The 23789-nt window shown below is 43.3% G+C and overlaps 1 protein-coding gene across 1 annotated transcript; it reads right to left on the reverse strand.

Moving 5' to 3' along the window:
- Positions 1 to 7938: 7938 nt before the first annotated feature.
- On the reverse strand, positions 7939 to 19315 carry LOC126991200 (uncharacterized). The gene is made up of 4 exons (XM_050849978.1): positions 19151 to 19315; positions 12916 to 13013; positions 11674 to 11989; positions 7939 to 8131 (listed from the first exon to the last, which is right to left on the reverse strand). Exons 1-4 carry the CDS (start codon positions 19267 to 19269, stop codon positions 7939 to 7941), a joined length of 726 nt encoding a protein of 241 aa, XP_050705935.1. The 5' UTR covers positions 19270 to 19315.
- Between the last annotated feature and the right edge of the window lie 4474 nt (positions 19316 to 23789).

A 23789-nucleotide genomic window follows, 5' to 3' on the forward strand; every position in this document is an offset into this window, starting at 1 on the left:
GTAGCCTAGCACTCGGCAGTAGCCACATTCCCGAGAGCCCCTATCAATAACAACACCATCAATCAGCAGTAGCCACATTCCCGAGAGCCCCTATCAATAACAACACCATCAATCAGCAGTACCCACATTCCCGAGAGCCCCTATCAATAACAACACCATCAATCAGCAGTAGCCACATTCCCGTGAGCCCCTATCAATAACAACACCATCAATCAGCAGTACCCACATTCCCGTGAGCCCCTATCAATAACAACACCATCAATCAGCAGTACCCACATTCCCGTGAGCCCCTATCAATAACAACACCATCAATCAGCAGTACCCACATTCCCCGAGCCCCTATCAATAACAACACCATCAATCAGCAGTAGCCACATTCCCGTGAGCCCTATCAATAACAACACCATCAATCAGCAGTACCCACATTCCCTATCAATAACAACACCATCAATCAGCAGTACCCACATTCCGTGAGCCCTATCAATAACAACACCATCAATCAGCCATCAATCAGTAGGTACCCATTCCGTGAGCCCTATCAATAACAACACCATCAATCAGCAGTACCCACATTCCCCGTGAGGCCCTATCAATAACAACACCATCAATCAGCAGTACCCACATTCCAACACCATCAATCAGCAGTACCCACATTCGTGAGCTCCTATCAATAACAACACCATCAATATCAATAACAACACCATCAATCAGCAGTACCCACATTCCCGTGAGCTCCTATCAATAACAACACCATCAATCAACAGTAGCCACATTCCCGTGAGCCCCTATCAATAACAACACCATCAATCAACAGTACCCACATTCCCGTGAGCTCCTATCAATAACAACACCATCAATCAGCAGTACCCACATTCCCGTGAGCCCCTATCAATAACAACACCATCAATCAGCAGTAGCCACATTCCCGTGAGCCCCTATCAATAACAACACCATCAATCAGCAGTAGCCACATTCCCGTGAGCCCCTATCAATAACAACACCATCAATCAGCAGTAGCCACATTCCCGTGAGCCCCTATCAATAACAACACCATCAATCAGCAGTAGCCACATTCCCGTGAGCTCATATCAATAATAACACCATCAATCAGCAGTACCCGAGCCCTATATCAATCAGCAGTAGCCACATTCCCGTGAGCTCATATCAATAATAACACCATCAATCAGCAGTAGCCACATTCCCGAGAGCCCCTATCAATAACAACACCATTGATTGTTCTATCTACTGAAGTAATGTGACTCCATTTACTAGCCTGTTATAGTGTTACTTGGGGTCCACCTCACAGTGAGTGGATAAAACAGCATTATAGAACTGTTCATGAATCACAACTCACAATCCTAACTCCTTATTTGATTAGGTCAAATAGGTTTACTACAGTGCTGCCACCCTGTAACCACTCTTGAAATGATGTGTTTCATTCAAAATCAAGTTCAGAGGTTGTATTTCATGTAACTGTGAGCTAGGAGACAGGCGTTCTCCTCCACTGACTAGTCACAAGGCGCCTTTGCCTCCTCAATGGCAGCTCCAACTCAAACTTTCCACAGAGGCGCTTAAAAGCCCTGTTTTCAAAGAATTTGCCGTTCTGTCAAGCTTTTGTTTATGCACCTTTCAGGGAATGGCGGTGCGGAAAGGTGCTGTTGCCAAGAAAGGCACCTTTGAATGTTTTGAGTATGTGGCCCAGTAATAACGGTGAAAGGCAGCAGGCCTCAATACGGCTCCGGTGCCACAATGCTGATGTTAAACATATCCTTTATAATTGTAAACGCTACCTTACAATGCCCATATCTCTTGACTATACCATCATTTAACATTTACAAAGTAGTATTACTGTAGTGCGGCGACTTGGCCTGATAAAGGAGCCTCCCATAACCCACTTGGCGAGTGGGGTACCTCTTTGGCTGACTTGATAAGGAGTGGCTCTTCCATCACGCTGGTCATGGGTTCAATCCCAGGCAGCCGACGAATACCCTGATCTTGATTAATTTCTTGTGTGTTTCGATACACGCAGAGGATGTGTTGGGAAATAGAGGAAATAGAAAAATATGCTCCAGGGGCACGACATTACTACATGTTTTTTTTTTTTTTTTTTTTTTTTACATTGCTGCCTACTGCGCCGGTAGGCATCTTCCCGGGGGGCCTGATGGTCGGCCCAGCCCGTTCTGGAGCAGGCGAGTGTTTATAGTGGCGCCATCTTGCATTGGCTCATGCTGCCCCCCTGAACTCGTTCTTGATTCGCTTGGACGGCTTCCTCTAGAGTCCGGGTTGATGGGTGGTCTTCAGGACAGCATGTGGGTAGTTTTAAGCCACTCGACAGTGACTGAAAAATCCGAGGTGGTAGCGTGGGGATTCGAACCCGCATCGTCCATTACGCGGTGAATGTGGGCCCAGTACGCTACCAGTTCAGCCACCGCCTACCCTAACCTAGCGTGAAAAAGGTTCCAGCCCTCACCGGAACATACAGATTTATCAAGCCATCGCCAAGTGGTGGAAGATCACCCACATGCTGTCTGGATCTTCAATCAACCCTAACTTCAACAACTTTCATCAAGAGGAGCACCAGGAAGCAGCATGGGCCCAGCAAGAGTCATACATCATGGCAGCCACTATAAAATTAGCCTGCACCACTAATGGGTTGGGGCTGTCCATAAGGCCCCTCAAGAAAGCCTACAGGCATGTAAAAAAAAAAAAAAAAATAAATAAATAAGTAAATAAATAAAAATCAGGCCCCAGATATTTGCCATTGTTTTGAGGAGTTGGAAAGTTTTGATAAGTCGGCACAACATCTGTGGTCATGTGCTGGAGAGAAACAGAAGGGGAAGAAATTATAGGAGAAAGGAACGGATCCCAGGACACGGGACACAACCCCCGATTAATACTGGTACCCATTCACTGCTGGGTGGACAGGGGCGTAGGGTATCGGAAAAGCCGCCCAAATTCTTCCACTATGCCCAGGAATCGAATCCGGGCTCTCTCAGTTGTGAGCCGAGTGTGCTAATCACTGCACCACGAAGCCCCCTACCATAATTTTGAATGCTGAATAAACAAGGTTCTACTGTATAAAATTTTCTCTAGACCTTTATTTGACAATAGGTTTCTGCACCAGATCTTAGGAATGGCAGGAGAGAGTTGAGAAACTTGATGCATTACAAAAAAATCTAGAGAAATAGCTCAGACGAAGACCTACTGAGTGGTGATCTTCTCTTCCAAGCTTGAGTGCAGTGTATGAATGTGACTGCAAGAAATTACAGGTGGCCTGAGTCCCGCAGCAAAGTGTGTCAGATGTGTGACAGGGGTGTGGATGAAACTGTCGCGCATGTGATACTGGTGTGTGGGAGGTACCGGAGAGAAAGGACGGAGATGATGAGGGTGGCACTGAGTGAGATGGGCTGGGATGTGAATGGGAGGATTGCAAGGACAGAGAGGGAGTGGATGCTGCTGCTGCTGGGACTGAGTGATGAAGCAAATGAGAGAATTATAGAAGCCATGAGGAGTTTTATGGAAAATATGTGGTGTGCAAGAAATAGGGAATAGGATGATTTGTAATGGATACTGCTTGTGTTGTTTTATTTTTACAGGTTGTGCCGATATGAAGGCCTGACTCTCCAACGGGTCACCTGTACAGCAAGAGCAATACTTTACAGATTTGACCTCGTCTTTATCTCTTTTTAAGACTTCATCCTCTAATCCACAGTATAACTCACCCTCATATCCAGGGCTGAGTCTGATACACTGGCCAGAGGTCCATCTGTGTCTTTGTCAGCAGCCGCAGGTGTTGTGGAAGTATGAGACGGGCGTGGCCGGGAGCCTCCAATGTCATGTATTGGTGACACTAGCTGCTCTAGGATGATGGCGCTCGGATCACTCCGGCCCCTGCGCACCTCCTTGGAAGATGACTCCTTTTCTCCTGCATAAGCAAAAAGGTAAGCCAAATATAGGAAAGAATAGTCAAGTTAGCTTTGAGTTTTTTCAATATGAAATGAAGGAAGGAACTGTTGAAAGTAAAGCTGGAGCTAATATACTAAAAATCTTAAGCAAATTCTGAAAATACAAAGGCAACAAGAGAACTACTATAACATTAATGCTTGACTGTAAATTGATCTTCAGCTCTGCAACTGCTGTGGTTACAACAAAATGGATGAACAAAACATTGAGAATTATTTAATAAAAAATATTAGAACAATACTAAAACAAAGGTAAAGTTAGGGGTCCACATTAACCCTCAGACGGCGGCAGTATTTGAAGAGTAGCTCCCCCCAAATGAACCGTCTCTATATAGTCACTGCCGAGCTTAGGACCGCAGCATAAATATAGTTACGCTGCACTAGATGTGTTTTAACTATCGTCTATATATGGATTCTACCGCAATCTGGAAGTGTTGTTATATTTCTGCCATACAAAACTGACGACTGAATTTTGGACCGTCTATATAGAGTTCCACCGCAGTCTAAGGGTTAAGATGTGTCTGGCCTCAGTGCTCATTGGTGGGTAAGAACCAACTACCCTAGGACACAAGCAAGCATACATCCAGATTATTGCATGTTACTTTCCCTGGGCATTTATTGATCAACATAACCAAAAGGGAGGAGGAAAAGTTGGAAAGTTTCGTTTAGTCGGCGCAACATCTGTGGTCATATGCCGGAGGGAGACAGAAGGGGAAGGAATTATAGGAGAAGGGAACAGATCCCAGGAGACGGGACACAACCCCCGATTAATACCTAGTACCCATTCACTGCTGGGTGGACAGGGGCTTAGGGTATCAGAAAAGCCGCCCAAATTTTTCCACTCCGCCCGGGAATCGAACCTGGGCTCTCTCGGTTGTGAGTCGAGTGTGCTAACCACTGCACCACAAAGCCCCCCCCTCGTACATCCAGATTATTGCATTTTACTTTCCCTGGGCATTTATTGATCAACATGACCAAAAGGGAGGAGGAAAAGTTGGAAAGTTTGGTTTAGTCGGCGCAACATCTGTGGTCATATGCCGGAGGGAGACAGAAGGGGAAGGAATTATAGGAGAAGGGAACAGATCCCAGGAGACGGGACACAACCCCCGATTAATACCTGGTACCCATTCACTGCTGGGTGGACAGGGGCGTAGGGTATCGGAAAAGCCGCCCAAATTTTTCCACTCCGCCCGGGAATCGAACCTGGGCTCTCTCGGTTGTGAGCCGAGTGTGCTAACCACTGCACCACAAAGCCCCCCCTTGTGCATCCAGATTATTGCATTTTACTTTCCCTGGGCATTTATTGATCAACATGACCAAAAGGGAGGAGGAACATTTGAGTGCATGGGGTACCAAGGCAGGGATCAAACCCAGGCCAGTGGATTCATTGCTAGGCATGCCAACCACTACCACAACAACATAAAACTAAAAACAGCATTTTATCATACACCAGAAATGGTAAAATTAACATAGCAAAAACACTTACCCTTTCATTATCTTAATAAATTTTCCCTATTTTCCAGTTTTGTTCACATTCTAGAAACTATCCATTCCATAATAATGGGACCAGAACTAAATGGCATGAATGGAGGGTGCCTAAGCAAGGAGACTATTTACAGAGTCAGGGCTCTTCAGTTAAGTTTGGATGCAGCTGCACATGATACCACTTAGTATCTACTCAGACTGAGAGAACAAAGCTGTTTTCTCAGTCTGAGTAGATACTTAGGGCCGCTTTCACAGTCGTTTTGTTTGTTTTGATCGTTACCAATGGCTGTTATCGCCGCTATAGAATTTCAACGTAAAACTGGCCGATGGGGTAGTGGTGGCTGCGGGGTTAGCCTTGCCCCACACCTTGCCACACACACTCAACACCTCTCGTTTTCTCTGCAGCCGCCACCACCACTACCCCATAGGCAAGTTTCACGTGGAAGACTCTAACGTCGACCGCCGCCATTGGTAACGATCAAAACAAACAAAGTGACTGTGAAAGCGGCCCTTAGTGGTACCACAAGTTCTTGTAAGGGGCACTTGATTATTTTATATGGTAGCTACACATCCTTTCCAGCCTGACATATCTATCAATCTGATCACTGATCAATAATTTACACATAAGGTGAAGATATAAACTAATTTATTAAGCATTCAAGTCAACAGATATCAAGTGCCTTAAATAGATACAAAATATGGCCCCTGGATTCAGTCACTGAGATTGTTGGACATTGTTTTTAGTACTCATAAAAATTCAGGCCAACTATACACTTCCTACCATAGTACCTACTGCCCTACATAACTCACAACAAGCCTAACCAGCAACTCCTCACATACCAAATGGAAGGGGGGTGGACCAGATAATGGCAGAGGCATAAGCAGTGGCAGCAGAAAGGGTTGTAGAAGTCATTCATCATCATCATTGTCGTTTAACATCCATATTTTCCCATTTAAGATAAGGTTGGACGGACAATGACCGTTCTCCACATCTCCCAACCTTGTGCCATATCTTCCTCTATCCCCAATACATTCATATCCTCCATATTGGGGGAGGCGGTGGCTGAGTGGTAGCGTGCTGGGCCCACATTCACTGCATGATGGACAACGCGGGTTCGAATCCCCCACGCTACCACCTCAGATTTTTCAGTCACCGCCGAGTGGCTTAAAACTACCCACATGCTGTCCTGAAGACCACCCATCAACCCAGACTCTAGAGGAAACCGTCCAAGTGAATCAAGGAGTTCTGGGGGGCAGCATGAGCCAAGAGAAGATGGCGCCACTATAAACACTTGCCTGCGCCATGACGGGCTGGGGTCGACTACCATCCAGGCCCCTCAAGAAAGCCTACCGGCACTATAGGTGTACACGTAAAAATAAAATAAAAAATATAACAAAATAAAAAATAAAAAAAATCACACACCCACTCCACTTTTTCCTAAGCCTTCCTACTGGCCGCCTTCCCCTAACTCCCACGTCCTCCGCCTCCCTCAGCACCCCTTCCCCCGCTCTTTTCACATGTCCAAACCATCTTAGTCTTCTCTTCCTCAACTCAACGGATAGGTCCTCAACCCCACACAACTCGGCTACTTCATGGCTAGACTTCCCATCCTGCCACCTCACTCCTGCGATCACAGCTGAGTAAAAAGTCCATCAGTCTACTATTTAGTGCCCATGTTTCTGCTCTGTACGAGAGAGCAGATCTCACACAGGCTTTGTATAGACTTCCTCTGTTCCTCAAACTTATGCTGCGGTTTACTAACAGACTGGCCATTTCTCGCCACCTTCTCCATGCAACGGCCACTCTTGCCCTCACTGTTCTCTCCACTCCCGCTTCACAGCCCAACACATCTCCCAAATAGCAGAATTGTTGTACCTCCTCCAACACTCCTCCATCCACCACCAACCTGCCATTTTCACCATCACCATCACCACCCCCATCTTCCCCTATACAGGTAACTCTCGATTTACGTGTTTTTGAAATAACGCAGGGTCCAAAATCCAAATAAATGTTTAATTTACGGGTTTTTTTTCACTTTTACGCGATATTTTATGGAGTGGCCACCAGATGTCTCACGCAACTGGACTCACACGGCGCTGCGGCCACACAGCTGAGCTCAGTTCTTCCCGCACGCCACTTGAACAACAATACAGTACCCACGCTGCCACGCCACTCAACAACAACAACACCCTCGCTGCCGTGCTACCACGAGGGGAAGGGCAGCCAGAGGAGGAACCACGAGAGGGAGAGGAGACAGAGTGATACAGTAGGCAATAAAGGTACAAACCTACCTCTTGTTTGATTTACATTGTTTTTGATTTACGCGACCTCTTCAAGGATACAATACTCACGTAAATCGAGAAATACCTATATCTAAATCTGTAAACAAAGTAATGTGCACAAACCTGCATAACCGGGGAGAAAGACGAAGAACACACACTCACAACTTGACAACAAAAGAAGCAGAACTAACTCCTACACTTCTCACTATTACAACAGACCTGTAGGAGGAGGGGTACCTGGAGCAACAGTCTTGATGTGAGGAGGAAGTTTGGCAGCCTTCATGGCCGCTGTAAGGGCTGTCTGGTCAGCTCGATGCAGCGCCCCTGACCCTCGGCAGAGTGCCTTGATGCCCGCCAGGAGGTGCTTGTCGTGAACGGACACCATGCGTTCCTTCTCGCCTCTGTGACATAAATCCATATTTGGTGTGATAGTACATCCCTTCATGAAAGTTTGGAAAGTTATAAAGTTTTGTTTAGTCGGCACAACATCTGTGGTCATATGCCGGAGAGAAACAGAAGGGGAAGGAATTATAGGAGAAGGGAACACATCCCAGGAGACGGGACACAACCCCCGATTAATACCTAGTACCCATTCACTGCTGGGTGGACAGGGGCGTAGGGTATCGGAAAAGCCGCCAAAATTTTTCCACTTTGCTTGGGAATTGAACCCGGACTCTCTTGGTTGTGAGCCAAGCGTGCTAACCACTGCACCACAAAGCCCCCATGAAAGTTTGGAGAAAACAGTCTTGACCTACAGCTAACACAGCACTGTACATGACTCACCAGATTCTGTACTGAACATGTCCAGTGACTCCAGTTACCATTACCAGTCCTCTCCTAATCACATTAGCTCAGGCTTACCAGGGGGGCTCAGAGGGCATCTCACTGTATGATGTCAAGCATTTTAAAACATTTATTATGAAGCTAAGGAAGGCATATTTGTATTGAAATGTGATTTTTTTTTTATGACTCAATTCTCTGCAGCATGATAGAATGGGGAGGGGGTGGCTGAGTGATCAGGGTGAAGCTGTGGTGAATTCAGGGTTCTGAGTTAAGTCCCCGAGGCCTGGCCATTTCCCAAGCTGCCATTGAGTGGCGGAACATCCATACGCTGCTATGAATTGTCTCTGATAGTGAGTGTATTAGGGAGCACCGGAGGGCAGCATGAGCCTCAAAAGGCGTCATTTAAAAAATCCTGCCTTCACCACCAATGGGCTCAGGGACATTCCCCAACAGCCTCCTAAAACTGAAGTCTAAACAGGCTACAATAACCTAACCTTAAAAAAAAAAAAAAAATAAATAAATAAGTTTTCTGAAAATTCCTAAGGAAAACCCTTCCAAGGCTATTTTTTATTCTTCATTTCATTTAGTTATAAATTTGTAAAAAAAAAAAAAAAAATGTTTGTGAGGAAAAAGTGTCATGTGCATGTCATATGGTCGTCATCATCATCATCATCATCATTTATTTCATGTCCATATTTTCTCATTTAAGATGGAAAAAGTTGTAAAGTTTTGTTTAGTCGGCGCAACATCTGTGGTCATATGCCGGAGAGAGACAGAAGGGGAAGGAATTATAGGAGAAGGGAACAGACCCCAGGAGACGGGACACAACCCCCGATTAATACCTGGTATCCATTCACTGCTGGGTGGACAGGGGCATAGGGTATCAGAAAAGCCGCCCAAATTTTTCAACTCCGCCCAGGAATCGAACCCGGGCTCTCTCGGTTGTGAGCCGAGTGTGCTAACCACTGCACCACGAAGCCCCCTCATTTAAGGTGGGGTTGGACGGGCAATGACTTCTCCCCATCTCCCAATCTTGTGCCATATCTTCCTCTATCCCCAATACATTCATATCCTCCATCACACACCCACTCCACTTTTTCCTAAGCCTTCCTACTGGCCCCCGTCCCCCAACTCTCACCTCCTCCGCCTCCCTCAGCACCCCCTCCCCTGCCCTTTTCACATGTCCATGAATGTAAGAGAACTTGTCCTAAGAGACCATGTTGAACTACTCTAGTGTTAACCCGGCAGCAGCGACGGGCCAAATTTGTGGCTTTACCGCGTAGCAGCTATGGGCCAAATTTGTGCCATGATATAAATCCCCAAAAATAGATGATACATAATCTGATCACAAATGCTTTGATATATATTATGAAATGGTTTGTGTGAGGGGTGATTTTTTCTCATTTTTCTCGCTTGGAGGGGCCATTAAGAAACATGATCCCCGCTGCTACAGGGTTAACCATGACAAAGAGAACACAAAAGGGTCTCTGATTGGCTTGTGGCACTCCCATCACCCCCATATATACCTCACTTGGACTAGCTTATACCCACTGCAGTAGTTGTTTGGCTGCCTACTCTCACTCTTAACCCGGTAGCCGTGGGGGATCATGTTTTTTAATGGTCCCTCTAAGCGAGAAAAATTAGAAAAAATCACCCCTCACACAAACCATTTCATAATACATATGTTCAGATTATGTATCATATATTTTGGGGGGTTTATATCATGGCACAAATTTGGCCCATCGCTGCTACACGGTAAAGCCACAAATTTGGCCCATCGCTGCTACACGGTAAAGCCACAAATTTGGCCCATCGCTGCTACATGGTAAAGCCACAAATTTGGCCCGTCGCTGCTACACGGTAAAGCCACAAATTTGGCCCGTCGCTGCTACACGGTAAAGCCACAAATTTGGCCCGTCGCTGCTACAGGTAAAGCCACAAATTTGGCCCGTCGCTGCTACACGGTAAAGCCACAAATTTGGCCCGTCGCTGCTACACGGTAAAGCCACAAATTTGGCCCGTCGCTGCTACATGGTAAAGCCACAACTTTGGCCTGTCACTGCTACACGGTAAAGCCACAAATTTGGCCCGTCGCTGCTACATGGTAAAGCCACAAATTTGGCCCGTCGCTGCTACACGGTAAAGCCACAACTTTGGCCTGTCGCTGCTACACGGTAAAGCCACAAATTTGGCCCGTCGCTGCTACATGGTAAAGCCACAAATTTGGCCCATCGCTGCTATCGGGTTAATCAGACGTTAATCATTCACAGTTGGTAACATGGGTGCTTCTAAGCTATTCACCATGTACACAACACAATGCCACATCAGAGCTGTAGGTCACCCAAATGACTGTTTAGGTGTGATGTAGGAGGCAAGAAAACTGTTGACCCACTCACTACCTGATCAAGAGGCCCTTGGATGGCCATTCTTAAACTGACTGAAGCCATGGCTGCACTTTTCTACTAAGTAATATTTTCATTTAATCAACCCAGTAGCAGCGGGAATCGTGTTTCTCAACGGTCCCTCTAAGCGAGAAAAATGAGATAAAATCATCACCCACACAAACCATTTCATAATATATATCAAAGCATTTGTGATCGGTTTATGTATCATCTATTTTGGGGGTTTTATATCATGGCACAAATTTGGCCCGTCACTGCTACAAGGTAAAGCCACAAATTTGGCCCGTCGCTGCTACACGGTAAAGCCACAAATTTGCCCTGACACTGCTACACGGTAAAGCCACAAATTTGCCCTGACACTGCTACACGGTAAAGCCACAAATTTGCCCTGACACTGCTACACGGTAAAGCCACAAATTTGGCCCATCGCTGCTACACGGTAAAGCCACAAATTTGGCCCGTCACTGCTACATGTAAAAGCCACAAATTTGGCCTCTCACTGCTACACGGTAAAGCCACAAATTTGGCCTGTCACTGCTACACGGTAAAGCCACAAATTTGGCCTCTCACTGCTACACGGTAAAGCCACAAATCTGGCCTCTCACTGCTACACGGTAAAGCCACAAATTTGGCCCATCGCTGCTACGGGGTTAAACTGACTGAAGCTATGGCTGCATTTTTCTACTAAGTAATATTTTCATTTAATTAAGAACATAACTGCCTCTGCAATTATAAAATAAGACGTCAATGGAACTTACTCTGCAGGTGTAGTAACAGTTGACGCTGCATTAGTGGAGGCTGTACTGGCCGGAGCACTTCCATTTGAAGTACTCGATGATGTTGTAGATGTTGTGGCTGGAGAGCCAGACGATGATGGTGCACCAACACTGGCAACACCACCAGAAGAAGGGGCCGAGCCAATGGTGATGGCTGCAGCAGTGGTAAGAGGCGAGGGTGGGGAAGAGAGGGATGCTGGGGTGGTGACATTGGTCGGTGGAGAGCCAACACGGCTGGCCAAAAACTGAAGCAACACCTTTGCTGCACTCACAGCCTGACTCACACCTCCAACAGTCACTGCCAAGAGATATTTTCATTCAGTCAACTATTTATTCTAATTGGAAAGTTTGGAAAGTTTTGTTTAGTCGGCGCAACATCTGTGGTCATATGCCGGAGAGAGACAGAAGGGGAAGGAATTATAGAAGGGAACAGATCCCAGGAGACGGGACACAACCCCCGATTAATACCTGGTACCCATTCACTGCTGGGTGGACAGGGGCATAGGGTATCAGAAAAGCCGCCCAAATTTTTCCACTCTGCCCGGGAATCGAACCCGGGCTCGCACAGTTGTGAGCTGAGTGTGCTAACCACTGCACCACGAAGCCCAAGTATTCTAATTGAAAATAATTAGATACAGACTCCCATGCATCACAATATACACCAGGCCTTACTCCTTTTATGGGTTATCCAATATATTATTATGAAGCATACAAAATAATAAAAGATTATCCTGATATTAAATACGTAAATGAAAACAGGATCTTTTTTACCCTGAAGGTAGCCCTCAAATCAGAAATGTATCTTATAAATTGAAATACAGTATACAAACAAACAGAGCATATGTGAAACGAAAGGTGAAGGAGAGGTATGATGCAGAAAATAATACAGGGGAAGGTGGCGCAAGACAGATCTCCGAGGTAAAATAATTCAAGATATTGCTTCAATCTACTCCTCTAAAACAAGTGACCAGGATGAAGCCTTTATATTTAACACCCCAAAGCACCATCATGACCCTTGAAAAAATTATATATATGTGGTTTCTAGACTCATTTTTGTGTAGAGGGGTCCATCTTACCCCACCTTCCCCTTGAATGGAGATGAGCAGTCTTTCAAAGAGGTTGTTTATAAAGGACGCTGTTCTGGTAGCTAAAAGGAAAAATTGTTGAAAAAAGTAGCTGAAGCATATTGCCTAACTCGACCATCAACAGCAGGTAGTAACTTACACTGGTGGGCATTGCTGGCCAAGTAGTCTGCTGCTAGGACACACAGAGACACATAGAAGGCCTCATACTGTTCCTCATGGTGAAATATTTCCTCTTTACTGGAAAGGAAAGGACAAAGTAAGTACTCAAGAATACATTATGCAAAACATATATATAAAATGCATCAAAGCTAAGCAATCAAGGGGTGTATGTCTATGAATCAGGAGGTCTCATGGTACACTATTTTGATGCGGCATCTGCATAAAACAAGATATTACAGGCGACTTTTTTGTTTTGTTTTCATATCAATAGTTTTTTTGCAGAATTGTTTCATTATCCCCTAATATCTTATATAATAATGTTTGGAGTGTAGGATGCAAGAAACTAGACTCTAGGTTGTTTAGTTAAAGAGATATAGCCCTTTAAACTTTTTGTAAATACTGCAAAAAAAACTATAAAAGTACATAAGAATTATAAAAAAAAATCTATTTTATTCATACTGATATCCCAACAGAATACAGACAAGGACCATTTGGATAATTATAGATGTATATTGTATCACTGGGCTGAAATAAACACAGCAAGTAACAGAATATTATCATTTTCCTATAAATGTGATAAATACATTATAAAAATGCAATCACTCTTTAATTAAGGAGATGCTAACCCTATTAACCCAGTAGCAGCGGGGATCATGTTTCTTAATGGTCTCCCCAAGCGAGAAAAATGAGAAAAAACATCACTCACACAAACCATTTCATAACATATATCAAAGCATTTGTGATCAGTTTATGTATCATCTATTCTGGGAGGTTTAAATCATGGCACAAATTTGGCCCGTCGCTGCTACCGGGTTAAGGCAAATTATGCAGGATTGTATTCAAAATCCATATAGAATCAGTGCCAGGGTATTTATTCAATGTGCACAGCAATAATTATTTAAATGTGTTTAAAAGACAGAAATAGAAGATATTGACATTTTAGACTTTAAATGATCAAAACTCGTAACATGAAACATTACCTTCAATCATACAAAATAAAAAAATCGAATTTAAGGTACTTAGGAATACCTGTAAATACTGTTCATAACAAGGAAAATCATTGAGTGGTTATATTTTTATGAAAATATGAAGGAGAAAAAGACAAGAATGAAAAAGGGGCAATTTTACGTTCTTCACGATGTTGTGACAATGATTTGATTTATGAGCAAAAATAAAATAAATAATCCCTAAAAATGCCTTGGTATACGAGCATCCTATTTGTACACATCGAAGACGTAAGTGTGGGTTCCCTCTGCTCACCGCGAGACGAGAGCGCTTAGGGCGGAAAACAATGGGAATGGGGAAAGTTGGGAAGTTTCGTTAAGTCGGCGCAACATTTGTGGTCATATGCCGGAGAGAGACAGAAGGGGAAGGAATTATAGGAGAAGGGAACAGACCCCAGGAGACGGGACACAACCCCCGATTAATACCTGGTACCCATTCACTGCTGGGTGGACAGGGGCATAGGGTATCGGAAAAGCCGCCCAAATTTTTCCACTCCGCCCGGGAATCGAAGCTGGGCTCTCTCGGTTGTGAGCCGAGTGTGCTAACCACTGCACCACGAACCCCCTAAACAGGAATGGGGTTCAAGCTGGTGTCATACTGGCCCTTTTTCTTTCAACCACATTGGCAGTAGGCATAACCAGCAAGTCCAACTTTTCTGGGTGTGTGTCACATATGACCAATGTTGGTTGCCCATATCCACTATGTAAACAAATCAGTCCAATGGTGTTCATTTGCAAAAGTCAGGGCTGTTGTGGCTTGTGCTGCTGTTACTCAAATTATGGACTTGTTGCTACAGTTAAATATTTCTTAAATTAAAACTGTATTATCCTGATTATATTGATGTGAAATGTATGCTTATGGGGAAGTAATATACGCTTACTTTCAGATCTATAAGTCAATATGGTAAATCTTAGGAATAGCGGCTCCTAGTGGGTGTGGAGGTAATTACATTTCTATCACGTACGACGGGGTTTTGACAAGCGGACAGGCGTGTTTATGTCACAAGGGGTGTATATTTCCACGCTGGCTTCACGATTTCCTCCAAGTCGATGGGTGATGAGACTGCGAGCTCTGGGGTGAAGAAAGGGAAGAGCCCGCGCAGAAAAATACACCCTTGTGACATAAACACGCCTGTCCTCTTGTCAAAACCCCGTCGTACGTGCTAGAAATGTTGTAATTACCACCACACCATGCCCTAAATGTGCACCCGCTAGGAGCCGCTACTCCTAAGATTTACCGTCAATACATAATAGCAGGAAAAATAAACTACTTTTTAACAAACTTCCACTCAAAATTCCTCTCTCATCTAAAGACCTATGCTGCTGAAAAAATACCAAAGAGACTTAAAGCAGAATCCAAAAGATTCATCATAGAAAATTTTCCAATTTTGCTTTTGTTAAATGATGAGATTTTTTTTGTGTGTATTTTGTTGGTGAATCAAGCAATATTATTATTATTATTATTATTTTTTTTTTGAGAATTGTCCATTAATTGAAAAGAAAACTCATGATGATTTTCTTGCGCTTCAGCTCCTCTTTGTTTATTAAAATCGGTCAAATAGCGGCGAAGGAATTTCTGAAAAACTGAAACTAATCCCGTTTTCTAAAATCGGATTGATCTATAGAGTTCGCCCCTTACACCTACATGCCTTCCCGGTATTCTTTACTGAATTGCAGTTTTTTCTTTGTTTTGAAGGACTTTGTGTGTCTGATGGTGTCCTTTTCTTGGAAATTGAGCCAAAATGCTAAAATTTTCTCTGGCTCCTCCGGGGTGACTGATGCTGCCTCCAAGGCCATCGCAGATGCTAGTTTGCCTCAACATGCCATATGAATATTCTTTTAGGCTATTTTCTATGCTGAAACATGACGATGTATGCACATGTGTATAAACACATAAAGCTTTTATTTACGTGTCTGCCTATTTCTTGAGGGGCCTGGATGGTAGTCGGCCCCAGCCCATCATGGCGCAGGCAAGTGTTTTATAGTGACATAAGTGACGAGTGGAAGAGGGCGAGGGAGGGAGGGGAATTCAGCCATGTCATTTTTGTTTATTTCTTCATAATATTTTTTTTCATAAGTTTCCTCTTTTTTGCCCTTGAGCTGTTTCGTCTGCTGTAAAATATATATATACAGTCGTCCCTCAAATAGTACAGTTTCCAATAGTACGGTTTCGGTTTTATACCGATTGTCATAGAATATTTTTTTTAGGATTTTTCAATTTCCCGTTCGTCGCACCAAGTAGCCATGGCGTGAGTGGCAACACTGTTCTACCAGACTCTCACCCATGCACATCCCCTCAGTCCATGTGTGTGTGTGTGCACAACATCAGGAACACTGTTTTGCCAGATTGAAACCTATGTGCTTTCCCTCAGTCCGTGTGTGTGTGTGTGCACACCCTCAGCTACACTTCTCCATTACCACCTAACATGAACATGGGACCCAAGAGACAAGCCAAAACACCTGTTGAATGCACCCCAAAGCATTCATAAAGGTATTCACCTTGCAGAAGAATTCAGATTTAGAAGAAGTTATGTTTTGGTATGAGTTAAGTTGTGGTAGGGAGAGCTTACCACGTGAACCCGGGTCACGCCTGGCTCAGCTTCTACTCGCCGGCCAAAGTTGCCAGTTATGCATTTTCTGCTGTAGTGTTTCCACGCTGGGCAACAGAGCCATCCTGGCAGCACTGTCTTCCACATTGTCAGCGAGCGAGCCGTGTCATACACTCACACTCTCTCTTACTCTCTACCAGTTCCTATTGCTCTCTAATTCACACTTGAAATAAGATACAAAACAGTAATTGTGGAGGTTGACTCCACACCTCCAAAATATGACATTACACCTCCATATTATACAGTTAAGGGACGCATATTTACACTACTCCAACCGAATTTTAAATATCCTGACCTCTAACGGGGGGCTTCGCCCCCTTCGACACTCCTATCATGGTAACACTGCGCTGTGACTGCAGCAGAAAATGCATAACTGGCAACTTGGGCCCATGGGTAACAGCCGAGCCAGGCGGGACCCAGATTCCGTACGAGTGCCCAGAAGTGTTTCTAGGGGGGGCACTAATTTTATAAGGATTTTCGAATAGTACGGGGGTCCTGGGTCCCTAACCTCCATACTATTTAAGGGACAACTGTAATTGGAAACTTCACATCTCTTCTCTTACTAAGTCAGCTTCCTCAAGGATGGGCGTTCTGTACCTTCTCTGCCAGTTCTTCTCCCCCTCACAGTTGCTATCCATTTACAGGGGCCTTGTCCACCCTCGTATGGAGTATGCATCTCATGTGGGGGGGCTTCACTCACACAGCTCTCCTGGACAAAGTAGAGTCTAAGGCTCTTCGTCTCATCAGCTCTCCCCCTCATACTGAAAGTCTTCTACCTCTTAAAGTCCGCCGCCATGTTGCCTCTCTTTCTATTTTCTATCGATATTTTCATGCTGATTGCTCTTCTGAACTTGCTAACTGCAAGCCTCCCCTCCTCCCGCAGCCCTCTGTACATGACTTTCTACTCATGCTCATCCCTATACTGTCCAAACCCCTTATGCAAGAGTTAACCAGCATCTTCATTCTTTCATCCCTTACACTGGTAAACTCTGGAACAGACTTCCTTCGTCTATATTCCCTCCTGCCTTTGACTTGAATTCTTTCAAGAGGAGTGTATCAAGACACCTCTCCTCCCAAAATTGACCTATCTTTTAACCGCTCATTACTTTTGTCTTTGTGGGAACAGCGATTAGCAGGCTTTTTTTTTTTTACACCTTTTTTTTATTGCCCTTGAGCTGTTTCTTTAGCTGTTAAAAACAAAAAGTTACTTCCTCTCACAGTAGGTTGCAATCAAGACAGGGAAATTTACCCACGTTAGGAAAAATATAGAAATATAATGCTCCCAAGGCTGTTGAGTGTCAAGTACATGACTGACAAGATGGGAAGATACAGAGATGCCCTCCTTAGTAAAGGGTGTGGGGTGGGCGAAGCCCCCCCATTTAAGAGGTTATATTAAGCTAGGTTGGAGTACTAGATTAAATATATTTGACATGAGGTGTGGGCCACCAGAAATACATAGTGTGGGCAGGATAGGGCAGGGGCCACTACATTGGCCATCCAATGACACGCCCAACGCTTGTCAACAGATTGGCTGCAGCAGTGTCTGCCTCTGATGCATTATGTTGGATTACATTACAAGACAATAAGTTTAAAGAACTTTCCTTAAAGTTCTAGGAAATTTCCCTAATCTGGGAAAATTTTGGAGACCCATATTTCAGTCAATTTGCAAACCCCAATTCCCTACAGGTCCTCAGGCTTGTTTTAGGGGGTAGGGGGGGCTGTAGTGATAGAGGGGAAGGTGGACTTCTTACAAAGAATTACCCAAAAATTTAATTAAATAACATGAAGGTCCTTACAATGGAGTCGTGCAAGTGTATTTCCTCAACTGAATGTTGGCCCTACAGTCAGTTAAGGAAAAAAACTTCAAAAAATCCATCACCAGGACATTCATGTTATTTAATTACTGTATACTTTTCTTGTCATGGAGCCTGGGGTCAAGTTACAACACTCAGAAGGTCCAGATTCAGACTGCGGCCTGCAGTGGAGTAACACTGCTCTAAGGCAGTACCGAAAATGGATGCTGTTTATCATATTTACCCAAAATATTGTCAACCACCATAATGAGTTTGCAATTATGGATAAATACCGTGATACGTTGTCGATGTATTGTTGCCAACTTGCTTTAAATTGCAAAGTTCAATATTAACGCGACAGGCCTCGACGTACTCCTTGGTCGTATTGTTCTTTCATAATAAGGATACAAGTACAAACTATTTAGGTTGGAAAGTTTTGTTTAGTCGGCGCAACATCTGTGGTCATATGCCGGAGAGAAACAGAAGGGGAAGGAATTATAGGAGAAGGGAACAGACCCCAGGAGACGGGACACAACCCCCGATTAATACCTGGTACCCATTCACTGCTGGGTGGACAGGGGCGTAGGGTATCGGAAAAGCCGTCCAATTTTTTCCACTCCGCCCGGGAATCGAACCCGGGCTCTCTCGGTTGTGAGCCGAGTGTGCTAACCAGTGCACCACGAAGCCCCCGATATACGAGTACAAACTATTTACTCGCTTTTGTTATCGTCAGGAGACTGGTGACGGCACTACGGAGTTAACAGTTTACTGCCCATCACGCTGCCCAACAACAAATTTACTTCTCCTACCTCTTCAGTATTGCCTTGACAAGTTCTGGCAGATCCTGTTTATTGGCAGAGCCGTAGGAAGCCGCAAGGATGGGTTTCACCAGCTGGCTCCACTCCACTCCGCTGCTGCTCGCCGCCATGTTTACAGTGTGAGCCACAAATGCCAACTCGTCAGCTGATCTTAAATGCACCGCACGGCAGAATAACTGTCATAAACTTCGACAACTTTTTCCGAAATTATTATAAGATTATTTACATGATGTTGAATTTGATAAACTATGTTGCATCTTTTGTTTCTAATTGTCATTTTCGTTAATGGTCTTCATCGCCTCCGTTGGCAATACTGTCTGCCTGTCGTCGCCAGAGGCCTCTCCGGTATGCTGCCCGAGGACCTCAAATTGATGATCAATGACTTTTTTTCTATCATGACAGTACTTTAACACAAAACATGTACAGCCGAAAATTTTCAAATGCAGTATTCCTAACATAATTCATTTGCAAGGCAATCCATGCATGGTTGACATGAATCAGATCCATCCGGCCGCCAGCATTACCAAACGTTTTCAACTCAAAACATATTGCATCACATTGAGAATCACTTTGATAAGCAAATATATTTTCGAATCACGGAAATCCAAAAGCTGATCCGTTCCAGCTGTGAAGGTTTGTAGTTTAGAAATGCATGCAATTATTATAGTTTTGATTTTGCAAAACCTTTGACGTATATTATAATATACGTCAAAGGTTTTGCAGGTAAACACCCACAATAGTCTATCGACTCTCATGCAAGAACGATTTTGGATGAGGAGAGACTGCCAGACAGCATTTATATTTTCTCCTTCTTTTCTTTTCTTTTTTCTTTTTTTTTGGTATATAGCCTACCTAACTCTGTGGATATACCCCAAGGGAGGAAGGCGGTGCATTTACCAATAAATAATGTAGTGCGCGGCGACTAGCCTGATGGGCGAGCCTCCCATTATAATATACCCTCTGCCAGGGGGGTCTTTTACCGACTGGTAAAGGTGGCTCTCCGGTCTCACTGGTCGCGGGTTCGATCCCCGGCGCCGGCAAAACCTTTCCTTGTCTGGATTAATTTCTCGTGTGTTTCGTTACGTACACGCTGCATGTGGTCGTGTTGGAATGTAGTAAAGAGAAAAATTTTGGCATTACAATACAATAACGAGAATAATCAGCTACATTATTATTAACAATTATTATTATTAACAATTATTATATTGAAGAGAAATACAGGTAATTCCCTGTGGCCCAATACCCGCTGGCTGGCAACTCTGAATATACCTCATACAATAAGTAGTTGTCAATACAAATGTAGCTGATCATTCTCGTTGTTTTATTTATTTGTAAACGAGAGAAAATAATACATTCCCGGTCCCGGTCCCGATCGTCCCCGATGACTCCCGATAAAGGGTCTCTCACACATTCCCGGTCCCTGTCCTGATCGTCCCCGATGACTCCCGATAAAGGGTCTCTCACACATTCAAGGTCCCTGTCCTGATCGTCCCCGATGACTCCCGATAAAGGGTCTCTCACACATTCCCGGTCCCGGTCCCGATCGTCCCCGATGACTCCCGATAAGCCGATCGGGGCCTGACCGCCGACAAAAAAGACAACAATCCCGGGACCGGCGACCGGCGACCATATACGATTTTCGATTTCTACGACCGGCGACTACAGCAGGTCAGTCGGCGGTAGACCGCCGGCCTACCGGCGGCATTTATAATTACCTCATAAATAGCTTCATACCTAAATTCATTCGTGTGCATAAAACTCTCTCTCTCTCTCTCTCTCTCTCTCTCTCTCTCTCTCTCTCTCTCTCGATTCACCCATTCCTCTTCCTCCTTTCTTTCATCTCTTTCTATCCTCTCTCCCTTCCTTCCTCACTCTCCTCCATCCCTCCCTCTCTCTTCCTCACTCCCTCCCACCTGTTCCTCCTTCCATTCCTTTCCCTTCCTATGTCTGTCTGTCTGTGTCTCTGTCTGTCTCTGTCTGTCTGTCTGTCTGTGACCATTCGCGACCCCACCCCGGAGCCCTCCCGACCCACTTACGACGCGGCCACGGAAAATGACAGTGTATCACCAAGGTTACAGCCGGTAACCCACGACCCACCCACGACGACCACGATGAAGTTACGGACTTGCCTAGGTGCCTTCCCGGTATTTCACGGACATCGGCGCCTAACCGTTGTAGCATCTTGGTATTTCTGCCGATGCATAAAAAGGGGGCGTTGCCTGGAACTGGCACCAGTCCACAATTAAGTGTCTCTCGTGAACGCAACAACATGGCAGAGAGCGTCCTAGCCAAACTGAGGATATTGATGCTGCACAAGCACAACATGGAGTGTCTCGCCATAGAGATAACTATACTGGAACTGATACAGGTGACAAAAAAGAAGTCGAAAAAGAAGAGGATTTGGGTGAAGCCCTACCTGACGAGACGGCCTATCTTTGGTCATTATGTCACACTCATGAAAGAACTGGCTGCAGAGGAAGATCCAGAGCTGTACAAATAATTAAACTTCCTCAGGATTGATGAAGACCTGTTCAATGAGGTTGTTGCACGTACTGGCCCACACACTGAGAAGCAGACAACATTTTGGAGATCGCCCATCGAGCCAGGACTATGTATTGCGATCACACTTCGTTTCTTAGCAACAGGTGATTCCTACAAAAGTCTTTCGTATGCCTTCCGCGTTGCTGTGAACACTGTTCACCATATTGTTATGCCGGACGTGTTACTTGGGTTCAGTGTCGCCGTCAGGAGATTCCGTGGGAGGGAGATATGTAAACACCTTGCACAGCTTCTGCAGTTTAATATTCTTACAATTCGATCACTCTGACTCTTCACTGGCCACTAGCTTACTATGACTGGGACTGACTCCTCTCGCCCTCTTCTCCTATATATATCCAGAACAGTACAGTCTAGAACGTTACAGTGCTCGCTCCTCCCGGGGCCTTCTAGAGGCCCAGAGACACCGGGGAAAGCTTCCAGAAAAAAAAAAAAAATATATATATATATATATATATATAGAGAGAGAGAGAGAGAGAGATTTATGCACACGAATAAATATAGGTATGAGGCTGTTTATGAGATAATTATAAACATTTGAAACCATATATATATATATATATATATATATATATATATATATATATATATATATATATATATATATATATATATATATATATATATATATATATATATATATATATATATATATATATATATATATATATATATATATATATATATATATATATATATATATATATATATATATATATATATATATATATATATATATATATATATATATATATATATATATATATATATATATATATATATATATATATATATATATATATATATATATATATATATATATATATATATATATATATATATATATATATATATATATATATATATATATATATATATATATATATATATATATATATATATATATATATATATATATATATATATATATATATATATATATATATATATATATACAACAAAGGAGGCAGCTCAAGGCACACAAAAAGAAAACAATAATAAAAAGCCCGCTACTGCTGCTCAAAAGGAAACAAAGAGGGTGGCTGAAAGCAGGACCAAATATGGAGGAGAGATGTCCTGATACCCTCCTCTTGAAAGAGTTCAAGTCGTAGACAGGAGAAATACAGATGAAGAAAGATTGTTCCAGAGTTTACCAGCGTGAAGGATGAAAGAGTGAAGATGCTGGTTAACTCTTGCATAAGGTTGGACAGTATAGGGATGAGCATGAGTATGAGTAGAAAGTCGAGAGCAGCACTATATATATATATATATATATATATATATATATATATATATATATATATATATATATATATATATATATATATATATATATATATATATATATATATATATATATATATATATATATATATATATATATATATATATATATATATATATATATATATATATATATATATATATATATATATATATATATATATATATATATATATATATATATATATATATATATATATATATATATATATATATATATATATATATATATATATATATATATATATATGGAGGATATTGCCTTTGCAAAGAAAAAATAATAATGAATAAATAAATATTACAGGAAACTAATAGGAATATGTATATTAATATTACGATTACGAATGTGTGTGTGTGTGTGTGTGTGTGTGTGTGTGTGTGTGGAGTTGAGAGCTCAGTGGCACCGAGTGACCGAGTTATTTCCCCTTTGGTTTTGTTTTGAGTTAATGGTAGGATATAAGGTGTGCTCTGAGTGATAAAAAAGTAAGGTGTAATATGATGGGTTCATTAAATTGTGTGTAGAGTGCGACGTCAAGCTGTCAGCTGGAAGCGGCGGAGGGGTGTTTGTAGCGGGAGCGGGAGACAGGAAGAAGAGGAATACGAGACTGGGACGGCTCTGGCAGAGAGGGAGAGCACGAAAGTCGTAAGTGTGCCTTCTCTCCTTGCCTCTCAGATTTACTTGATTTTAGGTGTACGGTGCAGTCAAAGTGATTGGAGGACTATATAATTATACTGTAGAGGCACCAAGTGAATTTGTCTGGTACGTGACAGTGGTGAGTATGTAATTTGC

Source organism: Eriocheir sinensis, chromosome 6, assembly GCF_024679095.1.
Source record: "Eriocheir sinensis breed Jianghai 21 chromosome 6, ASM2467909v1, whole genome shotgun sequence".
Taxonomy (NCBI): domain Eukaryota; kingdom Metazoa; phylum Arthropoda; class Malacostraca; order Decapoda; family Varunidae; genus Eriocheir; species Eriocheir sinensis.

What these genes read in the sequence shown, in the direction of transcription:
- LOC126991200 (XM_050849978.1), bottom strand. Translation starts at nt 19,269, where the DNA reads ATGGCGGCGAGCAGCAGCGGAGTGGAGTGGAGCCAGCTGGTGAAACCC. An exon ending in GTCAAGGCAATACTGAAGAG is followed by an intron (nt 13,014 to 19,150) that starts GTAGGAGAAGTA and finishes TTTCCTTTCCAG; the next exon opens with TAAAGAGGAAATATTTCACC. An exon ending in GGCCAGCAATGCCCACCAGT is followed by an intron (nt 11,990 to 12,915) that starts GTAAGTTACTAC and finishes ATCTCTTGGCAG; the next exon opens with TGACTGTTGGAGGTGTGAGT.